General features: G+C 40.8%; 2 protein-coding genes across 2 annotated transcripts; one reads left to right on the forward strand and one right to left on the reverse strand.

Moving 5' to 3' along the window:
- Positions 1-255: 255 nt before the first annotated feature.
- Positions 256-3579, reverse strand: LOC110732319 (protein IQ-DOMAIN 1-like). The gene is made up of 5 exons (XM_021912241.1): positions 3070-3579; positions 2694-2966; positions 1828-2070; positions 1586-1723; positions 256-1408 (listed from the first exon to the last, which is right to left on the reverse strand). Exons 1-5 carry the CDS (start codon positions 3199-3201, stop codon positions 677-679), a joined length of 1518 nt encoding a protein of 505 aa, XP_021767933.1. The 5' UTR covers positions 3202-3579; the 3' UTR covers positions 256-676.
- Positions 3580-16256: 12677 nt separating this feature from the next.
- On the forward strand, positions 16257-17939 carry LOC110732221 (uncharacterized protein At3g28850-like). The gene has a single exon (XM_021912140.1). It carries the CDS (start codon positions 16750-16752, stop codon positions 17788-17790), a length of 1041 nt encoding a protein of 346 aa, XP_021767832.1. The 5' UTR covers positions 16257-16749; the 3' UTR covers positions 17791-17939.
- The last annotated feature ends 6788 nt before the right edge of the window (positions 17940-24727 follow it).

Genomic DNA, 24727 nt, shown 5'->3' on the forward strand with positions numbered 1-24727 from the left:
TTGTTTAATGTTTCAGTAATTTATTGAGACTATTGTTCTTTCGAATCTTTCCCTATTCTTTAGGTTTAGGAAAATTGTGAAAAACTTGCAAATTTAAGATTGTTTAGTACAATATGTTAGAGATATCAGTAAATCAGAGAGTATCAGTTATGAATAGACAAAATCCAAATGCAGTAGTCATTAGACATTGGAAGTCTGTCTTTGAAGTTTGAAACTAACTGATCTTGAACAACTTGTTCAACATTTGACGACAGATGGTAATCAACTAGAGTGTATGCGTGCCAACGTCCATCAGTTGATCAAAGAGCCGCAGCTAGAGTGCGACTCTTAAGGCTACAGCTGAAGTTGTCTTGGATTTGAGAAATGATCATCAGGCTACAGCTGAAGTTGTCTTGGATTTGAGAAATGATCATCATTGGAACGGTGTGGTTAGGGCTTTTGATGCATTGAGAGATTGTGATGAGATTATTGCTAAGCTGAGTTTTATTAACATAGTAGTTAAACAAAAAGATAATGAATCAGAATTAGAGGTTTTAAATAGAGTAAGATTTCAAACTAATTTTCTACAGCAATGATAATAAAACACTGGATTTAATCCTAGACTCCTAGTTAACATTAATCAACATGTCAGATATAAGATATGATCCCTTAATTCCCCTGGTTTATCTCTATTCGTTTAACTTAACCACCTTCTAAGATGACTTCTTGTTGAGGCTGGAGAAATTTCTCCTCCTGTAATGTCTGTGTAGGAAGAACAGGTAGTCGCTCTATCTATACGACTATACATACCTTCCTGAACACTTCTGAAGCTTGGACTTCTTAAGTTCTGGCTGAAGGAACTATAATCAGTAGTGTAGATGTTCCCTAGATACTGTGGATCAGGATTAGGGAACGAGAGTCGTTTCCTTACTGATGATCCCCCTCGAACTTCTCTATCTGATGTAGAATGTCTCTGCCTGGGTGTACTCTGTGTTCGAGCTCTGTCCCTTGCTGATTCTGTGGCTGCCATGTAGTTTGGTGTTGTCGTACTCAAGCGTAAGCTAGGGGTATTTGCTGCTGAGTGGCTTTTATATCCTTTACTGCATCGCGGACTTGCTGATTGAACCTGCTGTGGCCTTGTATCGCGTAGCGATGGGGTCATAGGGCGTGTGGTGTTTAAGCCTGGAGAGGCAACATGCAGGCTGTGTCTCCTATGCTGCTGTGATCGCTGAAAACTTGTTGGTGTGCTGAGATGAGGTGGTAATGACTCCATTTCAACATTCTTTACTGCCTCTATTTTGTGTTTTGTTAGTCTAATGTGATTCTCACTGTACTCTTTAGAGTCCAGCCACTGACTGAGCCATTCGTTGTCCTTGTTTTCCTGGTCTTTCTCATCTTTTGGATATACTTTCTGGTCAAATCTTCGTATCTTGATGTAGATAAGAAATATCACATGTGATCATTTGAACCAATGACAAAATTATGCAAATGGAAGTTAAAAAAGCTTCGTTCTTCTCCCCATTTCGGAACATGTCTGAACTTATTTTAGTTGTAAATCGAGCTTGTGTAGGTGAAAAAAACAAAGCATATACGTAAAGTGACAAACCTGTTGAGATAAGGCAAAGGCAAGGGCTTGTTCACGGCATAAAGATGCTTCCTTTTTGCTTTGAAACATGGCTTCAATATCCTCTATTGTGTATAAAGGGCTTTTGCATTGCTCTTCAATGCTATTCTCATCTCCAGACTGCACATCAGGGTGCATAAAGGGGTGAAATTTCGGCCTAGTTAGTCACAAGTTGAAAAGAAGGCTCGGCATGCATATAGAGAGGGAGGGGGGGGGGGTGTTACCATTGGTTTTCTTTGACAGATATTTTTGTATTTGTCCCATAAGTTGTTACTTTCAGCAAACATAGACTTTCGGGTTAGACCATGTGAAACCTTTGGTGAAGATTGATCACAGAGTTTAGCTTGCACACGAATCAGAGCTTGCATACATTTCAATGTCGTCTTTGCTTGCTTTCTTATGTTATGGCCTCTCACTAATGCTTGCAGCTTCACAATCCCCTTGAGTGCTCGCAGAGCTCGTCTTGCCTTCAGATAAGCAATTAGTATCAGTGGTGGAAGTAAATGGTATACTGAACAATGCTCACAAGTCATACAATCCTCTGATATGGCTTTAGTGACCACTGATTAGTAATTGAAGTATGTATTCAGTATATTCTGAAAATGACCTTGTTCATATCTGTTGGCAACTAATTCTACTACTAGTACTAATCAGATACTTGCATTACAAAAAATTCGCGGTATTCCACTGAAATCAGTTTTGACAAGTAAAAACTATTAACTGCATATAACTAAAACACTAGTCAGAAAAAAAAACTACTTAATTCTTATCCATGAGTATAACTTGAGTTTTGTATATATCAGGCATAAACAACATATCCTATTCATTTTTCGAAAAGTACTACGAAGTACAAGTTTCTTCGTATAAGATTTAAAATCATGCTTGATGCAAGGTTAAATATCAAGGATTTTCCTTGTGAACAATACATAAATTGAAGCAACGAATTACTAGTTTCTGAAAGAATCAGTACATTTGTGATTTGTAGGCCTACAAATGCAGGGGCACAATGTGTATTGACAACGAACAGTACGGGCGAAGATGACAAAAAGGTTAAATAAAATAAAAATAGATAAAAGAGTATGTTACTTACTAGGTAGCCTCTAAAAACTGTCTGAATAATCAAAGCAGCATAGTATTCTCTAGCCAAATATGCAGGTATTATGTTCTGAACTCTAATAGCAGTTTTAGTAGTTGCCACAGCTGATTTTGCTGCTGCTATACTAGCTTCTGCCGCGGCTATTATGCGTCTGTGCTGATGGATTGAAATCGAATCTGCTTGCACTTCTTTGCTAGTCATGTTTGCCTCATATTGTTGATTATGACTAGAATTTTTCCTGAAAATCCATCTTCTTTTCTCTGTTTTCTGTGGACAGGCATTCAGAAATAACAGCAGATTATCAGGTGAGAACTTCAGAAAACTGTTACTAAAACTACATTCAGAAAACATGCTTAATTAGAATCATCACCTTTTCTTCTTCTTCATCATCTCTTGCACATTCTTCTTTTCTCTTGCAGTTTTTCTTAGGCGATGATTTCATAGGAGATCGGAAAACCTTCTTCACCGCGGTAATCCAGGATGTACCGCCTGCCTTCCCCATTCAGCTTGCATAAAAACTTATGCAGCTAACTGAGCCAGGTTTCAATATTTGAGAGGTAAATTTGATCTTACTATAATATGACTAACAAAGACATAATGTATATGTGTACGAGTATAATAGAGTTACAATTTATATATACTCGCCGTAGTAAGTAAGTAGTGTGAGTGTATGATGGTAAATATTATACTCTTTAACATTAAGTCATCATGTCAGTGAATCTTAAATTTGAGTATCTTGATATTGGGGAACATAAGTGTTAGTGATGGAGGAGAAAATAAGGAGGCACATAAGCCCACTAAAATAAAGCCATATGGGGAAACGTTAGTGTTAGGGTCCTTAGGGAATAGAGATTATATGGGGGAGAGAAGTACTATTATGCCATGCACAATCACCACCTCTTTCCCTCGAATCGAAATATTTTTCTACTTCGTATGTTGTTAGAGAAATACCTATCTTGTCCTTACATATGTCAAAATCAAAACTTTATAATCCATCGGGTTGAATTGAAATCAATAACACTTAACAAAGTGAGTTCAACCGGGCCTAATTATCTGGTCATGTATATGTTACAAATAAATTAGTGTTTCACTATGCATAAATAGGAGCAATAAAATCAAACCCATGGTAACCATCATTTAAAAGCGAAATAGTCTAGTAACTCATACATCAACAAGTCAAGAATCTTATGACCCACCAGCACTCATTAAGCTAACAAGAATTGAATTTTATAGATCTTTTTTATCTTTCAATACAACACTTTGACTATTAATATTTATATACGTTAATTTATTATTGAGTCGGACATGCAAGCATTAATCCAACAAATAGAGATAGATAGGAGAAAGTGATATAAGAGGGAGTGCATGTACATGAGTACATGTACATGAATTAAGTAGAGTAGAAGAGGACTGAAGGAAGCAGGCAAATGCAAAAGAAAGGCATGTGATATGGTAAAAGAAAATAAAGGCAATCACGTGGGTATTGAAAGAGTACAGACAACTGAAAGACGAGAGAAGAAGAGGAGGGAGAAGTTAAGTGTTGGTTGGCTTATCTGCTATTGGGATGTGCAACCAACTTAAGATACTTACTACCCAAATTCATCAATATTGCTGCTACCACAATTTTTACACTTAAATATCATATCTTATACGAGTAATATAAATTTAGTTTACATAAATTTTTATTATAAGATATGATATTGAGAGTTTAGAGACCTCGAAGACTGCCATTTTGAAGCCAGTAGTATGATAGTGGTAAATTTTTGATGGGGAACTTGTTTCTGGGTACCAGAGACCTCTCTGCCAATTTTTGCCGTTAGACTGGTCAAACTGTCACACATTTTTTTAATACGGAGTATTATTTTTACTAATCATATTATATAGTACATGCATGTATACATAATTAAATGATACTTGTATATAGTGTATATAATCTGAAAGTCCGTAGTTGTTACATTAAATGATACTTTTGTAGTTTAATGCAATCAATGATTTATATAGAGTGCGGGATCTGAACGCATAAATAATAAGATTATAAATGTTTCTGAAATCAAATATTATTGTGTTTGATCAACAGCTTCTGCTTGCATAACCATGTGGTTTGGACCATTGTCTGTTGCCTAGACATGGTTTCAGTTCTATTGAACACATTTTTTGGCATGCTTGATTTAACTTTATTGCTTGCTTGTTTTTTTGTTATTAGAAGAAGAATAACTAGTTGTCTTGAATTAAAAGAGGAGCGGGAGAACGATTAATGTATAAGATTGGTGGATAGCAATTTATATAGTCGATCATTAGTTTGAAATTTGAAAATGATTATGTTAGGTTTATACCAATTACGTGGTCTATCTTTTTAGTTATCCTTTGAAGTTTTAGGTACAAAAACTTTTGGGTGCATCGAGTATTGTTTTAGGATATCTTTTAATCTGTTTTAGGTAATTTTTAACATGTTTCAATGCTAAATGTATCTTAAAAGGTGATTATCAAGAGATAAGTTTTATAATGTAATTACCTTTATAAATTTAAAAGTTTATTTTCTTAGTATATTGCTAGTATATACAACTAAGTTAAGGTTTGCCTAATGGAAAGGAGAGTCTTCCTAGGGGCAGTTTGGGGGAGGAATTTCCCTTACTTAGATCCATCAGAAGTTTTGCCTCAATACATTGTCATTTTTTTTTTTTTTTTCCTGATAGACAATAAATCGTCATTCTTAAGGTGCCTCTGATGGGGATTAAACCCGAAACCTTAAGATTGTATAGATTTCATTAGATTAAGCTTAGGTTGGTGTGGTACATACTTTACAAAATCACGAGTGGTAGATAGTTGATGGGCGGACACTCGAGTCAAGAAGCGGCAGTCCAATTCATGCGACTCTATTATTCAACACGTGGATTTTTGGACCTCTACTTAGACCCAGCCCAAAGCTGATATTGCCGATCAAAGGCCACAATTCCACGAGCTCTCTTTTCATCATTTATTTTACTTACAATAAATCTTAAAGGTTAAAGATTGTTAAAAAATATTACTAACATAATTATTCTTACTAATACACCGAGTTGAAGCTTGAACTTACCTCAAATTATATACGGAGTAAGCTACTAGAAAATGAAAACACTGCTTCAAGTAGTCTTTGCCACCTCTTTGAAACAAGCTCTACGGAGTACTACTTAGAGACCGATTAGTTCGCACAAGGTAAACGAAATAGAATCAACAAAGGGAAAGGAGGAGAAAGGAAAGTTAATCCCTCTTTTTTGTATTGTTGTTTGTTTTACATAAACAAAGGGAATCACATTTGCAACCACCACTACTCTCATCCTTCTACAACCAGGCAACCACCACTACTCTCCTCCTTCTACAACCAGTCAACCACCACTACTCTCCTCCTACAACCAGTCAACCACCACTACCCCTTAAATCTACCATTCACCTACCACCACCACCAATTTAGCCACCACCCTCCTCACGACCTGCCATCGTCTCCCCTGTCGCTTGCCTGGCCACGCTGGTTCCTTTCCCTCTAGATGCCCTCTTCTCTCTCAATTTTTATTTTTCTAAAATTTTAGATCTAGTTGCTTGGTTGTTTATAAGGTGTTAAGGATTATTTTTTAGATGTTTGTGGCTAACTAGGGGTGTTTATGGAGAAATTTAGGGTTTGAGGTGGTTTTATTGTGGATCTGGAGGTTTTGGAGATATGGGTGGTGGTTGTGTCGAATTGGGTTAGGTGGTTTACACAAAAGGTGGGGTTTTCGGGTGGGTTTGGGTCGATTTGGTGCGATTGTTTTCGGGGAGGGTGGGTTTAGGGTGTTTTCGGGGAGGGTGGGTTTTTTCGGGTGGGTTTAGGGTGATTTGGGTGGGCGGTGATGCTGGTGAAGTTGGGTCGGTCGATGGTGGTGGTGTCGACGGTTGGGCGGTGGTTCTGGTGACGGTTAAACAATGGTGATGGTGGCTAGGCGTCGACGGCTATGGTTGCTGGGCGGTGGTTTTGGTTGTTGGGTGGTGTTTTGGTCAAAGGTAGTTACAAGTTGGTCATGGCAGTTGGATGAAGAGAAATTTGGGGGAAAGAGTGATTCCCTAAAGTGGGGGGGGGGGGTGAGAATCAAAGTAGAGGATAATGGAGTAATAGGAGGGGTAAAGGGAATGATTGAATGTGTGTAACAAACATCATCAAAGGGAATTAAGGTATTTGATTCCTTTTTCCTTTCTTGAATACCCACAACCAAACAACCTCTTTTTTTTTTTTTTGAAGAAAGCTAGGCTAGTATTAATTAATCAAGGCAAAATCCGTGAGTACATACAGGGAAACCTCAATAGGATAATGGTTTTCCCACACTTGTTCACAATCAAAAGGTACTAGCTTAGCGAGATGGTGCGCAACAAAATTACCATCATGATTTACATGGGATCAACTAACCGACTTAAAAGAAGAACTAGCAAATAAAATGTCACCTAAGACCAAATCCAAATTAGTGAAATGAACAGCTCCTTTGGTCAGCCTGCGCACTAATAACTGGCAGTTAGACTCGAGGATTACGTCCTCCATACTGTATCGCCTAGCAAGCTTGATAGCCCAATCCAACGCCTTTGCTTCAGCAATTTCTGGTGGCCAATGAGCTCTGACTCTCCTTGTGGCAACAAAAACCACTCTCCCTTCATGATCTCTCGCCACCGAACCCAGTCCAACCCATCGTGCATCAACCAGAGAGGCATCCATATTTATTTTTATGGTGCCCAGGGGGGTGCCTTCCATGTCTTCGCACTAGCAGCAGCCTTTGGAGTTGTGGTCTTGTAGATACGGATGTTGTAACTGTCGTATTCCTCTGACAGTCTAGCAGCCCTTTGAAGCAGAATCTCATTCGGAGTCGTGGTGTTCTCAAAGCCTTTCTTATTTCTTTCATGCCATATATACCATGCAAGAAATACTCCCCGTTGCACCATCTTCTTGTCTAACTTGTTCCAGCTTTCTACAAGACTACCAAATGATTCATGTTCCTCCCATTTTTTCATAGGAGCACAACGACTATCGATCCACAAGTCCCTCACCCGTACACACCCAAAAATAGCATGAGCAGCTGATTCATCTTCGTTCAAACATACTGGACAAATTGACGTGTCAATCATGTGCCTTGCAGCGAGAAGACCCTTCACTGGTAGCGTACCAGTACAGAGACGACATAGGAAATGGCATGCTTTAGGACTGACATTCAGCCCCCACAAGATCACAAAGGCGCGATGAAATCTATCAAAATTGCACCTCTTCCCCAGCATATAAGAGGTTTTTACAGAATATTCACCATCATCAGAAAAGGCCCTAGTTATTGTTAGGTTTACAGTGTATTCAACCTAGAAAAACACTTAATAAATTGTGTGGGACAAAACCTAAATAATGAAATAATGTGATTACACTAACAATGTAATGTAATACAAACCAAACACAACCAAGGTGTTACAATCAAGTATTATAATATCAAAGAAATTACAGAAAATCTTTAAAAGATACACTAATATGAAGACTTAAACACTTGCCTATACTCCAAGCCAATCAACCAAGCATGAACATGAGAATTGCAATGTCCCTTGAGACTATGATCTTGATACTCCGTCAAAGGCGTATGAATACTTTCCTAAAGGGATTAATTTCCCCCACACGGTGCTTGGGTTAATCCGGAAATTCCCTTTGAGATACAATTAACAGGTCTTTCCGTTCTTAGCACAAAGAATCGATAACAAAGATGAATGATTCTCGAAGAAGGATAAAATCAAGAAGATTTTCTCAAATAGTTTGCAAGAAATTTGGAGAAAAATTGGAGAATTCTTGGGGAGGAGATCAAAATGAATGTTCTGTATTTTCTTTTTGAAAAACCTCATTCTATATAAAATAGAATCAACTGTCGTATAAAACCGCAAAACAGCAAGAAGCGCGGGCGCGAGCGAAGAGGCGCGGGCGCGCCACCACATCAGCGCGGGCGCGCCACCTGCCCGTGCGGGCGCGCCTCCTTCTTTGCCTAAAAACTCGATTTTTCCAGAAAGTTAGCGCGATTTTAGCGCGGTTTAGGCGCGGGTCGCGCCATGCCATGACGCGGGCGCGCCTCCAAACTTTTCCATATTTTCCAGAAACTCATCGTGGTTTTGTCGCGGGTCGCGCCTATCTGGCGCGAGCGCGATTCAGAAGAGCGAGCGCTCCTCCGACACTCTAAATTATCAACAATTATCTCATCTCTTTGATTGTACCTGCTAATAGGGATAGACAAAATACACCTTACATCTCTTTCATTAAAAACTTCCTCAATCAGCTCGACATGCCACTCATTTGTCTCGCCATTGATAAGGTATGCCACTTTCATGAGGTCACTCCTTTCTTGGCTAGTCACAAATCTTCCATCTCCATCCGCTAACCAAGGATCAATCCATATATTTATGTCTCTTCCATCTCCCACTCTCCATATGTGACCTTCCAAGATTAGAGCCTTTGAGCTCAAAATACTCCTCCATGAGTAACTGTTTGCGTACCCTAAACTTGATTCAAGAAAGGTATGATTGGGGTAATATTTAGCACGAAAGACACGCCCTAAGAAAGACTTTGGAAACCGAACTAATCTCCAAGCATGTCGGCCTAGTAAGGCATCATTAAAGATTAATAAGTCTTTGAATCCCATTCCTCCCAAGCACTTTGGGGTACCCATATTATCCCAACTCACCCAATGCACTTTCCTCTGAGTATTCTTCTGACCCCACCAAAATCGAGCCATAGCCGATCTTAAGCTTGAAATAACCAAAACAGGAAATTTGTATACCCCCATGAAATAAGTCGGAATTGCTTGTATTACGGATTTGAGGAGAATTTCCTTTCTAGCTCGGGACAAAAAAATTTCCTTCCATCCCTTTAGTTTCTTCCAAACTCTATCAACCAGAGCTCTGAAAATAGTTATTTTTTTTTTTTATCTATTCACTATTGTAGGAATGTCGAGATACTTCTCATGTCTATCAACTAGCCGCATTTTGAGAAGACTCAATAACTCATCTCTCTGCTCAGTTTTCACCCCCGTACTAAAAGACACTTCTAGCTTTTCATAGTTAATTTTCTGCCCGGATGCCGCTTCATACTGGTTGAGTATATCAACTATCACTATTCCCGTCGGTTAGCCCTAGTAAAAAGGAGGTTATCATCTGCAAAAAGAAGGTGAGAGATCTCTGGTCCCCCACGGCTAGCCTTAGCCCCATGAATCTTTCTACTACGCACATTATTCTGAATCATTCTAGAAAATACGTCAGCAATCAGAATAAAAAGATACGGGGATAAAGGATCCCCCTACTGGATGCCCCTAGTTGGGACAACCGAGCCACAAACTCCACCATTTATGACAAAAGAGTATGTCACCGAAGACACAAATTTCATCACCAGATTCACCCACCTACCATCAAAACCCATAGTGAGAAGGAGATGTTGCAAGAAACCCCATTCAACTCTATCATATACTTTGCTCGTGTCTAGCTTCATTCCATCCACCCTTTCGGCCCTTACTTCTCTTTTTCATGGTGTGAAAAATTTCCAAAGCTATGAGTGCATTATCAGTAATGAGTCTGCCTGGAACAAAAGCACTTTGGTTCTCTGTAACCACACTCGGAAGAATACTTTTCAAACGCAGAAAAATGGCTTTAGACACTAATTTATAAATCACATTACAGAGAGCAATAGGTCTAAATTCCGAGGTGAGAGTAGGGGAGTCCACTTTCGAAATAAGCACAATGTTTGTATGCTTAACAGTCGAAAGAGAACCAGAACCATGTAGAATACTACTAACAAAATTAGTAACATCATCACCAACTATATGCCAAAAACGTTGGTAAAAGATAGCATGCATGCCATCAAGTCCAGGCGCTTTGCAAGGATGCATCTGAGAGAGAGCTAGAAAAATTTCATCTTTTGTGAACGAGCGCGTGAGGTCCTCATTCATCTTCGGGATGATCACCTTTTCCACATGCTCTAGGACAGTAGAAAAATCTGTTTCTGAGGGAGAGGAAGTACTAAACAGATTTTTATAGAAGATACTAACAATCTCTTCAATTTTGTTCTCGTCAATTTGCCACACACCCAAGTCATCAAAGAGTCCTTCGATCGTATTTTTCCTCTTCCTCTGCGACACCTTATGGTGAAAGTACTTAGTGTTTTTATCACCATTCTTGACTTCACTCACTCTCAATCTTATGTACCAATACGCCTCATGCTGCTCATTTAACTCCTCCAGCTTTTTCTCTAGCGTATTGCACTTGGCATAACTAGCACTTGAGATGGGCTGTTGTTGAGCGTGTTTGAGGGCCACTCTATATCATCAATTTGTTAACCAATTTTGTCATAATTGCTGCCACTCCATGCCTCTAAACCCCTTCCCACCGTAACAATTCTCTCCACAGTTGAGAGCCCATTAGAAGCATCTCACGCACTCTTGACCACTTGTTCACAACTTTCATCAAGCAGCCAGCATGTTTTGAGTTTAAACTCTCTTTTCTTTTACTTATTCTTCGATTTCCCTCTATCAAAAGGGTGAAGAATTATGGCAACATGATCAGAGCTTACTCTTATTAAATTCTTAGTGTAAGCATTCGGGAAAATAGCAGCCCGCGTATCAGACACCAAATAGCGATCAAGCTTTTCTCGAACTCTAGTAGCAACATTTCTCCCCTGTTCCCAAGTATACCAGTTTCCCACAAAGTTAATGTCACGAAGGGTGCATTCGTCAACCACACTCCAAAAGTTGTTTATTTCCCTACACACTCTGTCAGCTCCCCCTCCTTTTCCTCATAGCTTAATAACTCATTGAAATCACCTCCGAAGACAATAGGTAAATTCGATTCTTGATAGAGAAACTGGATTAAATCCCAAGTCTTATACTTCTCCTCCTCCTTGGGCCACCCATACATCCCCACGAAACGCCAAGGAGCCTTACCATTCATACGGAAATCACCACAAATATGATGTTGAGAGAACGAAATAATGGTCAAGTCAACTTCCGCCCTCCAAAATAAGGCCTCCTGCTTTCCTCACACTATCAACTCCAAACGCATGAGCAAAACCCAGACGATATTTTAATTTCTCTGAATTACACCTCTTATCATTGTTTCCGACAAAAAATTATCTGGGGAAAATTTCCTACTCCATTTGCGGAGCTGAAGAACTGACCAAGGGTTGCCCACCCTTTGGCAGTTCCAACAAAAAGACTCATAATCCCTGGCAGGGTGGGTCCGAGCCAACCTCCGCCGATAAATCAAGACAAGCCTCATCCCTCTTCACCCGTTTTCCTCCAGTATCCACATCATCAGCTTGATACTCACTCTCCAAGCATCTTTTTTTATTTAGTGAGTTATCAACCACCCTCCCTCCAAGAAGATCCGAGTCATGAGAAGCCTCAAGGTTGTTTTGGGAACCATCCTTAATCTCCATACTGCTAGTCATATTGCCTACTTTTTTAGGTTTCACAATCTTCCTCATTCTGCTCACCTCTGTTTTGACCGTGCTTCCCACCCCCATTACAAATTTTACTTGAGTGGCAGGTTTTGTTAATTCATAATATTCCCATCTTTCACCAAAGTATCAGTGCAGGAGGTAACATGTGGGGTAGATGGTTGGTCAGTACTCACATTAATGTGTAGATTCTCCTGCAAAGGTTGTGACACTAATCCAAGTGCATATTCTTTCTCTCTCGCACACCCTGCCCCAAAAATAGCTATAGTCATTTCTCCCTCCTTATCCGCCTTGGTATCATGCTCAATCTCAACAGGTTTTGTGATAAAGGTGAGCTTCCTGGCTGCCAGAAACTCTTCCACCTCTTCAAGCTCCTTCGTCCTTCCCTTCATAGGTGAAGTTTTAAGCCACCTGCCCCACCCTAATTTGTTCTTTTTGCTCTCCTCGTAAACTAACTGACAATCATTTCCAGCATGGCCAATAATACCACACGCAAAATAGAATTAGGGTAAACATTCATAAGCGAACTCTACACAAATCTCCTTCCCTGATTTGTCACAGATGCGTTGGTATCGTCTAAGAGGTTTTGTCACATTCAACATGAAGGTTCAATGGGCACTCAATGAACATTCTGGATCCTGTTCTTCCACCAAGCATAATTATTTCCATTAAACTTGGGTGTCTTGTTGTCATAACCGATTGCACTTAATTCTTAAGTACTCATTCTTAACTCCTCTAGATGTTACTCTTTCGAGAAGCTTAGGCTCTGCATTCAACATGAAGGTTCAATGGGCACTCAAGAGGGGGGGGGGGTGAATTGAGTGTTAAGTAATCGTTAGCAATTTTTGCTTCTTTTCGGATTATGTGTAAGGAACCAGTTGTGCTGGTTCCCTTATGCAGCGGAATAAAACAAAGCAATAAAGAACACCACAGATTTAACGAGGTTCAGCCAACTCTGGCCTACGTCCTCCTATCCTAAGTCCTTTATTAATCTACTCCGAAAAATAAAGACAAAGAACACTCTACTGTTTCCCTACTCCAGGAACCAGTAAACCCCACACTCTACTCCGAATGTGCTCTAAACTTACCCTCGTAAGTTCCTAGTGTGTTTGAACTCACAAACACTCACCAAGTCTTCAACCCCTCTGTCAAAGACTTAATACAAGATCAAGAACTCTCTAATGATCTAACTCTCAAAAGTCAAATAGAGAAAAACGTTAAAACACTATTATGCTCTTGTGTATCACTTAATAATTGAATTAGTGCTTTTAGCTCTCAAAAGTAAAACTCTATTAAAATGCGTGAGAGCCGTGTCACTGATTATTCAGAGTAAGATGTATTTATAGGTTAGTTGGCTAAACCCTAGTTACCTAAAATCATGCATATAAGATATATGCGATTTTATGATAAGTATTTATCCTAATTAATTTGATCACAAGATAAAATCAATTTAGGATAAATTACTTCCTAGTTTTTAGCTAACCAAAAATATCATCTTATCTTTAGCTGCTTGGATATATTTTAAATCAATATTTTTCGGAAAATATCCTTTTTGTAAAATCTTTGTAAAAACGACAGCTTGAATAATCTGTTCAGTTAACCTGGTTCCCTGACCTGGTTCCCTGAACTGAATATGTTATGAAATTTGTTCCAAACCTTGTACCAAATTTCATAACGATATTTAATATACTAAAAGCACTTTATATACTCAATTATATAAGTTATACTACGGAGCATTTACATGAAGTTCCTAAATAACTCTTTGAGTGTAGTCTTCCTTCATGCATTCATTAAGTCTTGAAAGCTTCCATGAATGAACTTAATTATTGACCAAAGGACCTTCCTTTAAGTTGATTGAAAATCCTTTCAAGCTTCCAATCTTAGAAATCAACTTAGATACTGCACATTTAACAAAGTTAATGTACAATACTAAATAAGTAACCGCCTTTCATAAAAGCAGTTTGAGAGAACAGTTTATACTGGTTCCCTACCAGTGCATAGCTCATTTATCATCTAATTGTTCCCTGTATAAAGATAAGTTAGTTCAACAAATATCTCATATAAGTAATAGCTTATCTAGGGAAACAGTGTTCTATTTTAGCTGGTTCCCCCAACTGTATTGAACACTTTCAAAGACCTGTTTCCCTTAGCTGTTTGTCATCATTCAAAACTATCAATCAAAACCTAAGGGACTCAACACAACATAACTTTAACCCTCCTGTACCGGTCTAATCCATGAACATCCTCCTCCATTTCAATTACCTCCCCTAAGTTCATCACAAGTTCTTTCACATCATTATCAGACCTACAATTAAAGGGGAGATGCTTAATTCTCACCCAAAACGGTGAGTGAACCAGTACCATAGTTTCCGGTTTCTCGTCACCTTCAATCTCTTTCAAGACTAGAAACATATTGTCAAAACACCATGGTCTCCCCTTCAAAACCTTCTCCTTTGGAAAAATTGGAAAGCGTAAAGGTTAGATTCGAGCACCCTAATTACCAAATTCCCCGATAAAGCCCAAACTTTCATCATTGTATTTCAGAAGGCTTCAACGTTGTATGAACGATCAGTGATATTTCTTCCAATAAGCATCAAGTCAAATTTTTCGGCTGGGTGGGTGGATTCAACCACCCCTAAATCAACAACACCTCTTTTGTCCTCTTCCAATCTGAGATTTGCATATCGTGAGACAATATCGTCCGCCATAATAACAAAGAGGGCCCCTGTCAATTGATAGCAGAGCCGCCGATGAAACGACAGAAAAACCCTAACATCTAGAGAGTTCACCCTTTCTTTCGAGGGAGAGATAACCAAACGACCTCTTACTAAGAGTCTTCAAGTTACTTTACTAGGCAAAATGTTTTCTTTTTGTGTTGACGCATCTATTTCATAGTTAACCTCAAATCAGGTTTAAGTTAGGTTAAATATGTTTGTCGGTTGTGCTAGATCATCTCACATTATGTACCTTGCCTTATGATTGAGTCCACTAACTACATATCGATTCCAAATTTTCAGAAGGATGCCTAGCTTAGAGTCTTCATTTGTGTACGTGAACTAAATTTAACTTATTTATCTTCATTGTCATGTTAGGTTATATACATGCCACGCCTATGCCTTATCGTGTTTCTTTTAAAAAAAATGTGGCTAAACCCAATTCACAGCTTGTCGTGTCATGACATAAGTTAGACAGACTTGACCACTACCATATTTATATTGGGCACGCTTATTTTGACATTTATGTTCAACAGTCAATATTTTTCAAGAGCTAATCATGATTGACCTAACCCAAAACACATGAGTGTGTGAATTTTGGGACTAACTTTTAGATCACATGCGGCCTAATAACGAGCAAGTTTGGGGACATTTGGTGATTACGATTTTGTTGTTTAGCATGACGTTACGACCATATGGCATTGAAAAAAAAATCTATAAAAATGTTATAAAATATTATCCGGATGTCCGTTACGCCCTGTATTAATCCATACTATTCTAGATCTAGGGTTTATTGTTTTTCAAGCAAACTCTAGTTACATTGTATGTATAGTATATATTTCTCCCTTATACGGAGTCTATGAATTAAAATAAGTTTGTTCTCTCCAATTTTCTCTGTTCTCTTTATTTCACAACATAAAATGTATTTTCAACTAATTTTGCCAATGTTTCTCTCGATCTAACTTATGATTACCTCTATTATTTTTCAGGTAAAATCTTATGTTAATCTTTTAAATAGAATTTAGGGTAGCTCAAATGAGTATTTGATCAATTATATTCAATTTTTTATGAATCAAACTTTAAGTTTTACCAATTAAAGTTTCCCAAAAGACCCAAATCCTTTTTATTCTTTTTATGAAGTTTCTTTTGTTGTTCACACACAAGGCACAACTATCACAAGTGTAATCCTAAAATTCCGTAGCAATTGGGAAATACCCCGTAATAGCCTTAAATGACCCTCACTAGTCAGTAAGTTGCACAAGAACGGGTATTGACACGGATACGGGTATGAAACGGATACGGAAAAACATTTATCTCAAAATAAGGGACACGGGTACGAGATGTTAAAATTCATATAATTTATTTTAAAAAATGAATTTGGCCATATATTTGTCATTCCGTCCTCTCATTTAGATCATATTGTATCATATTAACAATGAGATATATATAAAAGCACCCATATTATTTAACAATTACCATATTTATCTTATTTTACTTAAATTTTCTCATTAAAAAAAGTTGAACCACCCGTATCATAGTAGGATATAGTCCGAGACGTATTGTCATGTGTTCCACAAGCGTCGGTGTCTGATACGATATCCGACACAAACACGACAATTGGATGAAACGTCCATGTATCCTAACTAGTCACTACGCTACTACAGTTCACATTTTCAAACTCAAATCGGCGCCTTCCTCACTTCTTTCGTGAATAACCACAGTAACCCCCCTTCACTCTCCCCCCAAAATCACATTTTTGAATCTTGAATTTTTCTCTCTCCTCCTATTCTCATAACTTCCCCTCTTTTTTCCTCATCAAACTCGCTACAAAACTCAAACCAAATTCAAAAACACCCCAAAAATTAAAAAATCACAAAAAATGGGTTGTGTATCTTCAACACTCCTAAACCAAGACGATGATTTCCCCCAAATCGGAAGCACCGCCTTTAACCACCACATTGTCTCTCTCACTTCCACCACTTACGGCCTTCTTTCGCTAGATCCCCCACCAGCCTCTTCCCCTATGACACCGCCTCAGCCGCTCCCTCGCTTCTCTCTAACACCCAAATCTCTATTCGTTGACCAACCTCCTACCGAAGTCATCAATTCATGGGAACTCATGGCCGGCCTCGACTCAATCACACCCGAAAATAATGAGATTCAAGATAACAATAAAAGTTTTAGATTCACTCCTCAGTTGTCTAACTCCAAACCTTGTACCCCTAAATTCTTTTCCAAATTCAAAGAGAATTCGAACCCGAATACTAATGCTCGGGTTCGAAAGCCCCGGCAACTGTTTCCAGAACTAGATGCCGGGGTAGAGAATACGGCGATCCATGGTTGCGGAATTAAGTGTAAATTGGAGCAGTTTCCGGAAATTTGTCCGCCAAATGGGGAGGACAAAGTAGTGCTTTACACTACCTCTTTAAGAGGGGTTCGGAAGACGTTTGAGGGTTGCAATGCGGTTAGATCGGTGATTCGAGGTTTGAGTTTTGGCATTTGCGAAAGAGATATATCAATGGATCGCGGGCTAAGAGATGAATTGAAGAAATTGTTTTCGCCTTCGCCTTCGCCTCCGCCGCTGCCCTGTTTATTCATAAAAGGGCGGTATATTGGAGGAGTTGATGAAGTGTTGAAATTACATGAGGAAGGTGGGCTTGTTGAGCTGCTTCAAGGGTTACCGAGACTCGAGGCCGGTACCGTGTGTGAAGGGTGCGGTGATGTTAGGTTCTTGCCTTGTTTTCGGTGTAATGGGAGTTGTAAATTGGTTGTGGTTGTGAAAGAGGTTGATGATGATAATCCGGAAAATGTTATTAGTATGAATAATTATGTTAGTAGTGATAGTATTCAGAGGTCTGTTGTGATGAGATGCCCTGATTGTAATGAGAATGGTTTAGTGCTCTGCCCTATTTGCAGTTGATCAAATCATAAATTAATTTGTAAGTTTATCTATCTCAAATCTTCTCATTTGAGTTGTTTATTTAAACTATAATTTTAATTATATCATACTGTTTGTGTATTGTTAATGTAGTAATACAAGATATTATAAACTAGAAAATTCGGTTTCTACTTTTGCTGCTGCTGTTGTTGTTATTGTTAGTTTATAGATTTGACATGATTTGTATGAGTATGGCTAATTTTAACTCATAACTTTACGAGTATTATACGACTTTTGAAATTTTCAAGATATCGAATTATTGATTGATCATACCTTCACCTACACAGAATGACAATGACATTACTCTTGTTGGGTTGTACCAACTGTTTCGGTTGAAAACAATGGGACCTTGCCGAAGGTCCACTAAAATGGAGAAGACTGGATTCGATCCAAGCTGTGTTGGGCCGAAGGTTTCCTGCACAGTGAACACACGTAAACTAGCCTCGGGGGTGTTTCCGAGGAAGGCCCCTCCGATGCTAAAGTCAGTACAATGTGTAAAAAGGAAGACACTATGCAAGAGAGTTTGTAGCTTGAGGCTTTTGTGGAGTATTTCTCAATGCAAGAATGAGCATATGAGTTGGAATAATCCGTGTATGAGATAATGTATGTGATGATGCATGTGTTGTTGTGTCTCGTATGTGATGTTATGAGATGTCTTATGTAAGAATATGACTCTCTCCTTGAATGTGTTAATATGAGGGCTTTTATACCTCATCATATTTGGAGAGGTTGGGCTTTAGCCCAATTGGCTTACTTTGTGGGCTGACTTTTGACTTTTGAGCAATTGGAGAGTTGAACCTTGACCTTGGGCTTTTAATTGGATCATTTAGTGCTCAGGCCCAATTTTGACTAAATTGGACCCAAACAACTTGCCCCCCAGACCCGATTCGGAAGAATGACGGGTCGGGTTTGATTTAACTCAGAAAAGGAGGGAAGTAAATGATTTAATTGATCCAAAAATTTGAATTTAAACCGTAATTAATGAGATAACAATGGTTAATGATTTGCGGAAGTTGGACGGATAATGGGCGGTTTAATCACAAGACATGTGTTTAATGGTTACTTAGTGGGTACTTAAGAGAAATTAAAGCACAGACTCTTCGTATCCCGTACCTGGAGATATAAACAGAGGCGCGTCATTCTCCTCACTGATTCACCAACACAAACCCAGAATTCTTCGAGAGAGAATCCAAGAACCCGTATCAAAACTTCGCAAATTCCCCCGAGCATTGAGCTTAGAAGCTGAGACTTGCCACTACGAACTCGTAAATCGGCAACTTTCGCTTCAGATTAGGTAAATTCCTTTGATTTCAGTTTATTTTTCTTCGAATTCGAACTCCTTCCCCTCTTCTTTCGACTTTTCTCTTCGAAATAGTCCATGGCAAGAGGAGTTAGAGGTAGAGCCCGTGCTCCAAGAAGAGCAAGGCCGATTCCCGATCCTAGGAATAGGATTGGGACCTGGAATGGTCGAAGGCCGGAGTCTGACCCTGCTGATGGGATTAGGGCGACTCCCCTTTCCTCGGCTCCTCCTCAAAGAACGGATGAGCCGAGTGCTTCTGGACGGGACGATGAAATTCCCGCTGTCCTTTGGGATATCCTCCCTGGGTTTTCAGAGTGGGAGAATGCCGAAGTCGCTTCGGCCATGATAAAGAACCGCCCCTACTCATGGTGGGTAGAGAACGCCGATCAATATCGATTTGCCGAGCAAATTGAGTTGCACTACGGCATTTTTGAAGCTGATGGATATTGGTGCCGAATGCCCTCAGCATCCGATAGAATCCATCGTCCACCCCCGGGGTATGTGGGGGTGTACACGAGACAGCTTCAGTATGGGCTGAGGTTCCCTTTGGACGTTTTCGTCCGAGACTTGCTGATCCATTACAACATTTCCCTATGTCAGCTAACCCCCACCAGTATCCGAAGGGTGATGACATACTTATGGGTCTGCAAGTTCTTCAGATACGTGCCGAACCTGCACTGCTTCAGAAAGCTCCATCGGCTAGTGCCAAATATTCAGAGTGGGCACGGAAGCCATGGTTCTGGGTGGTATCGGATTGAGTCCCGGCCCCAATACTTGACCATGTGGCCAAATGACTCTTCAGACAAGGACTGGAGAGGTCAATGGATTTGGGTTAGGGCACCCATAGATCCGGGCCACCCTTGTGTCTTCAGCGCTCCCCGGTACTTAGCTGAGCCTGATCCCGAAATGGGAAGTCTAGGTCCCCCCGCAGATAACGGGGCGGATCCGAACCTGGATCAGCAAAATATCTTCGGCAAGCTGCCGAACCCGGGGGGGAGTGGTCGAATGCAGCATATCCCGGAGACTTGGCTCCCCGATACGCATTACGTTTTCCAAGAGAATATGCTAGCAGCTGTTGGCCTCAGCCGAAAGTTTAAGGATGGTAAGCTTCTTCGGCTGGGGCCGAGGCTTTTAACTACCTCTTTTTCTTCTCTCGCTTTGCTTTTTTATGCTGTGCCAACATATCTGAGCTAAACTTTTTCCCTTTCCTTTTTTCAGAGCGGGACGAGACCAACGTTGGTATTAACTACGCTCGTCTTGGTGTTAACCGAGAGCGAGTTGTAACTGAACGGGCCCCGTCTATCACTGAGCCGAGGCATAGGGAAGTTCATCTGGACTCTTCCCACTTCCAAATTGAGGCTGTTGCTCTGTATCAGAGGCAGAAGCCTTGGTGGAAGAAGAGAGACCCTTGGTTTCAGCTGCTGAACGAGGAAGCTGAAGCTGCCCGCACAGCCGAAGAGGTTGCACGAGTACTTGAGGCTTGTGAAGGAGGAGAAGGGTCCTCCAGAGCTGCTGAAGCCGAAGCTGCAGCTAGAGCAGCTGAAGAAGACGAGGCTTTGCTGAAAACCTCGGTGAGCTTTCAGACAACTTTTTTCTTTTCTTCTTCTTTTTTTTTTTTTTTTTTTTTTTTTTTTACTCACACTCTTCTTCCCCCCTGTCTGTTACAGTCTGAAGAGAGTAACAGACACAGAGAAGGCAAAGCTCCTGTTCGTCCCGAAGATCAAATACAAGAGTCTTCAGACTCAGATATGGACGAGCAGCCCCTTCTGAAAAGGCGCCGAAGGATGGCCATCATCGGCCCTCATGACTTTCAGCAGAGGCCGATGACCATCGGCGTCGCAATAAGGGAACCTGAGGAAGGCAATGGATCGCCGAGGGTTCCCCAGCCAACACCCCAATCTCCTCAAAAGACCCCTCCGCCACCTCCTGAGATGGAGGTGGATCAGAGAACTCCCGAACCTAAGGGAGGGGTCCAAGAAGAAATCAAGGAGAGTGCTGCTGAGCACGAAAATAAAGATGCCGTGATGTCAAGTGCTGAAGGCTTCACGGCAGATATCGCAAGAGAGGTTGAGGCTTTCGTCCTCACCCCTGAAGAAGAGGAGGTCATAGTACTTGACTCCTCTGAGAAGGACGATGCTGAGACAACCAAAGCTAATCAAGCTCCATCGTCGTCCTTCCCTTCTTTCCAGACTCTGCATTCTGGAGAAATGGGTTTCTCGGCCCCCCGAATTCCAATCCCAGATCACATCTGGGACCTCATATGGGGTCAAAACCGAGAAGGAGCTGCAGCCTACTTCGGCAATTTTGCTGGCATGTCCGAAGTAGACAGGGCAAGGATCTGGTCGCTGAAGGCCACTGCTGGGATGGGCGAATCCAGTAGATCAGTTCCTGACCCAGCCAGGTCTAACCAACTGCTGATGATGCAGGTAATTTTCCTTCATTTCCTCCGAAATTCAGCTCTATTTTTTTTTTCTTATTACTTATTTTTTTTTGTCTTCCTGTTTTCAGTTCGTGCACAATCAGACTCTCACTGTAGAGCTGATTGATACCCTACAAGATAGGGTAGACGCTGCTGTGCACGAAAGGAAGGTGGCTGAAGAGGAAGTTAAGCTTGCTAAGCTGAAGCAAGCAGCAGCTGAAGAGAAGCAGCAGGAGGTTGAGGAGTACGGTAAAAAAGCTGCCGAAGCTCTGAAAACCTTCTGCGATGCTATGGAGATGGAGGTTTTTCCCCCACTGATGGAAGGGGAAAAATTCCTCCAGGAGCATATGGGAGTGGACGTCTCCAAATTCAAGGCTGCTATTGAGAGCCGAATTCAAGAAGGAACTGCTGCACAAGCTGAAGTGCAGCAGCGTCTAGAGGCTCTTGAAGCCAGCCGAATGGCTGCTGAAGAGTTGCTCTTGGCCAAAGACGTCCAACTCTCAGAGGCTGCTGCTGCTGCTGAAGCTCAAAGAGCTAAATTCCAAGAGGCTGAGGATCAACTGCTGATCCAGAAAGTTGAAGTGGCCCAAGCTCAGACAAAGGCTTTCCAAATTCAGCAAGAGCTGAATGAGCTGAAGGGGTCCTCCTCCAAAGTCGCTGAACAGCTGAAGAAATCCAAGGAAGACTTGGAGGAGACCCAGAAGAAGCTGGCTGATGCTGAGGCTTTACTCAAAGTCCGTGTTTACACCCAAGAGGAATATGAGATGGGTTTCAGAAACGGATTCCGAGTATGCCGAAGACTCTGCCTTCATGCTGAGCCGAAGCTGGACTGGTCTAAATGTGCTGAGTGGGTCCAGAATCCCGAAGACCCTCACATGAAGTATGCAACTCCAGCTGAAGCTGAAATTCTTAAGGCTGAGGAAGCCGAAGAGGAAGCTGAAAGACTGGAGTTGGAAGCTGAGCAGAGGGAAAGGGAGGCTCGGCAAAGTGCAAAGCCCGCCTCTTCTGCTGCTGGGGCTGAGGCCACCATGGGACTCAACGCTGATCAGTCTGATCCTCCGGCTGAAGCATAGGAACTCGGGCAGTCGTCTTCAGAATCTTGCGGTTCATCATGTGCTTAACTTTAGACTTGCCGCTTTCTGAGTTTTTTTGCCTTGTTTTTTGCTTCAGCTTGCCTTGTCGTACAGCAGTTTTATTTTTTTGCTTATGTACGTATTTCGGCAGCTGTTATTTTCCGCTTGTGGGCGGCTGCCGATACTGAATTATTGAACTTGTAGCTCAAAAATTTTTTCTTCAGTTGCTTTATTTTTGAATGCTTTACTGTTTCTTTTCTTCAACTCTGCCGAACATAGCTGCACTGCGTGCTTCTTGCCCCCACAGAAATTGAAGTATGACTTTAGTTGAATAAGCAATTTCTGAACTTCTTCAAAATAGATATCCGAAACACAGGGCCAACTTAAGGCAATGCTTCTGGGATACAAGTCTTACTGAAGATTGACTGTCTGAAAGTTGGATATCCGAAACACAGGGCCAACTGAAGGCAATGCTTCTGGGATACAAGTCTTACTGAAGATTGTCTGAAAGTTGGATATCCGAAACACAGGGCCAACTGAAGGCAATGCTTGGGATATTAGCTTTCTGGGACTAACCTCTTTAGAACAAGTCTTACTGAAATTTGACTTCAGCTGAAAGACCAGCGTTCTTAAAGAAGACGTATATCCGAAACACAGGGCCAACTTAAGGCAATGTTTCGGATAATGGCTCTCTGGGATACAAGGCTCAGTTAAGGCAATATCCCAGGATTGTCCATGGACTCATGTCTTTGGAGAACAGGTCTTACTGATGTTTGATTTCAGCTGAAAGACCAGTGTTCTTTAAAAAGACTGAGTTTTGTAAGCCATCTGAAACCCAGTTACCCGAAGGCGAAGGTTTCAGACGAGGCTGATTTAAAAAGGCTGTTATCCTTGATTTTCTGTCTATCTTTGAAAAATGGATACCCGAAACACAGGGCCAACTTAAGGCAATGTTTCGGATAATGGCTCTCTGGGATACAAGGCTCAGTTAAGGCAATATCCCAGAATTGTCCATGGACTCATGTCTTTGGAGAACAAGTCTTACTGAAGTTTGACTTCAGCTGAAAGACCAGTGTTCTTTAAAAAGACTGAGTTTTGTAAGCCATCTGAAACCCAGTTACCCGAAGGCGAAGGTTTCAGACGAGGCTGATTTAAAAATTTTCAACTGTTGCTGTTATCCTTGATTTTCTGGCTATCTTTGAAAAATGGATACCCGAAACACAGGGCCAACTTAAGGCAATGTTTCGGATAATGGCTCTCTGGGATACAAGGCTCAGTTAAGGCAATATCCCAGAATTGTCCATGGACTCATGTCTTTGGAGAACAAGTCTTACTGAAGTTTGACTTCAGCTGAAAGACCAGTGTTCTTTAAAAAGACAGGTTTTGTCAGCAATCTGAAACCCAGTTACCCGAAGGCGAAGGCTTCAGACGAGGCTGAATAAAAAACCCTCAAAGAGTAGATAGAACAAAGAAAATTTTGAAAGGATAAACAGTTGTAAATTTTATATAAATGGCGGCTCCAAGGCCTGTCATTAGTTCAAAATGTACTTACAAAGATTGTTCTGCCCCGAAGGGTTTACACATGGTATTTTTTCAGTACATCAGCATTCCAGTGATTCTTCAACTCAGTTCCATCCAACTGCCGAAGTCGGTATGTCCCTGGCTGAAGCTCATCATAAATTTCATAAGGTCCCTCCCATGTAGCTGAGAGCTTCCCATGGATTCGGCCTTTCTGAACTGCAGCAGCATTCCGAAGGACAAGATCCCCAATTTTGAGAGGCCTTGCATGGACCCTTCAGTTATGGGAGATGAGGTCTGAACTTATCCCGGGCATATCAGCTGCCGAGAAAGTAAACACATCTCTGTTATCCCGCAGGAGCTGAATAAGTTCACAACGGGTGTTAGGATCAAGGTCCATCCCGATTGTTACACATTTCTCAGCATCTCCTTCGGCTAACTCAACTGTTTCAGTCTGTTGGTCCATGTCCATTGCCGATGGACTGGACTCTTCAGAATCTGGTCTGCTGCCAATGTCAGCAGGTGTCCCAGTCTTTGTGTTCTTCGGCTGGCTCTCTGAGTCTTTCGGCTCAGATGAAGAGTCAACCTTTTCCCTTTCGGGACCTTTTT

This window comes from Chenopodium quinoa, unplaced genomic scaffold (assembly GCF_001683475.1).
Source record: "Chenopodium quinoa cultivar QQ74 unplaced genomic scaffold, ASM168347v1, whole genome shotgun sequence".
NCBI classification, from domain to species: Eukaryota; Viridiplantae; Streptophyta; class Magnoliopsida; order Caryophyllales; family Amaranthaceae; genus Chenopodium; species Chenopodium quinoa.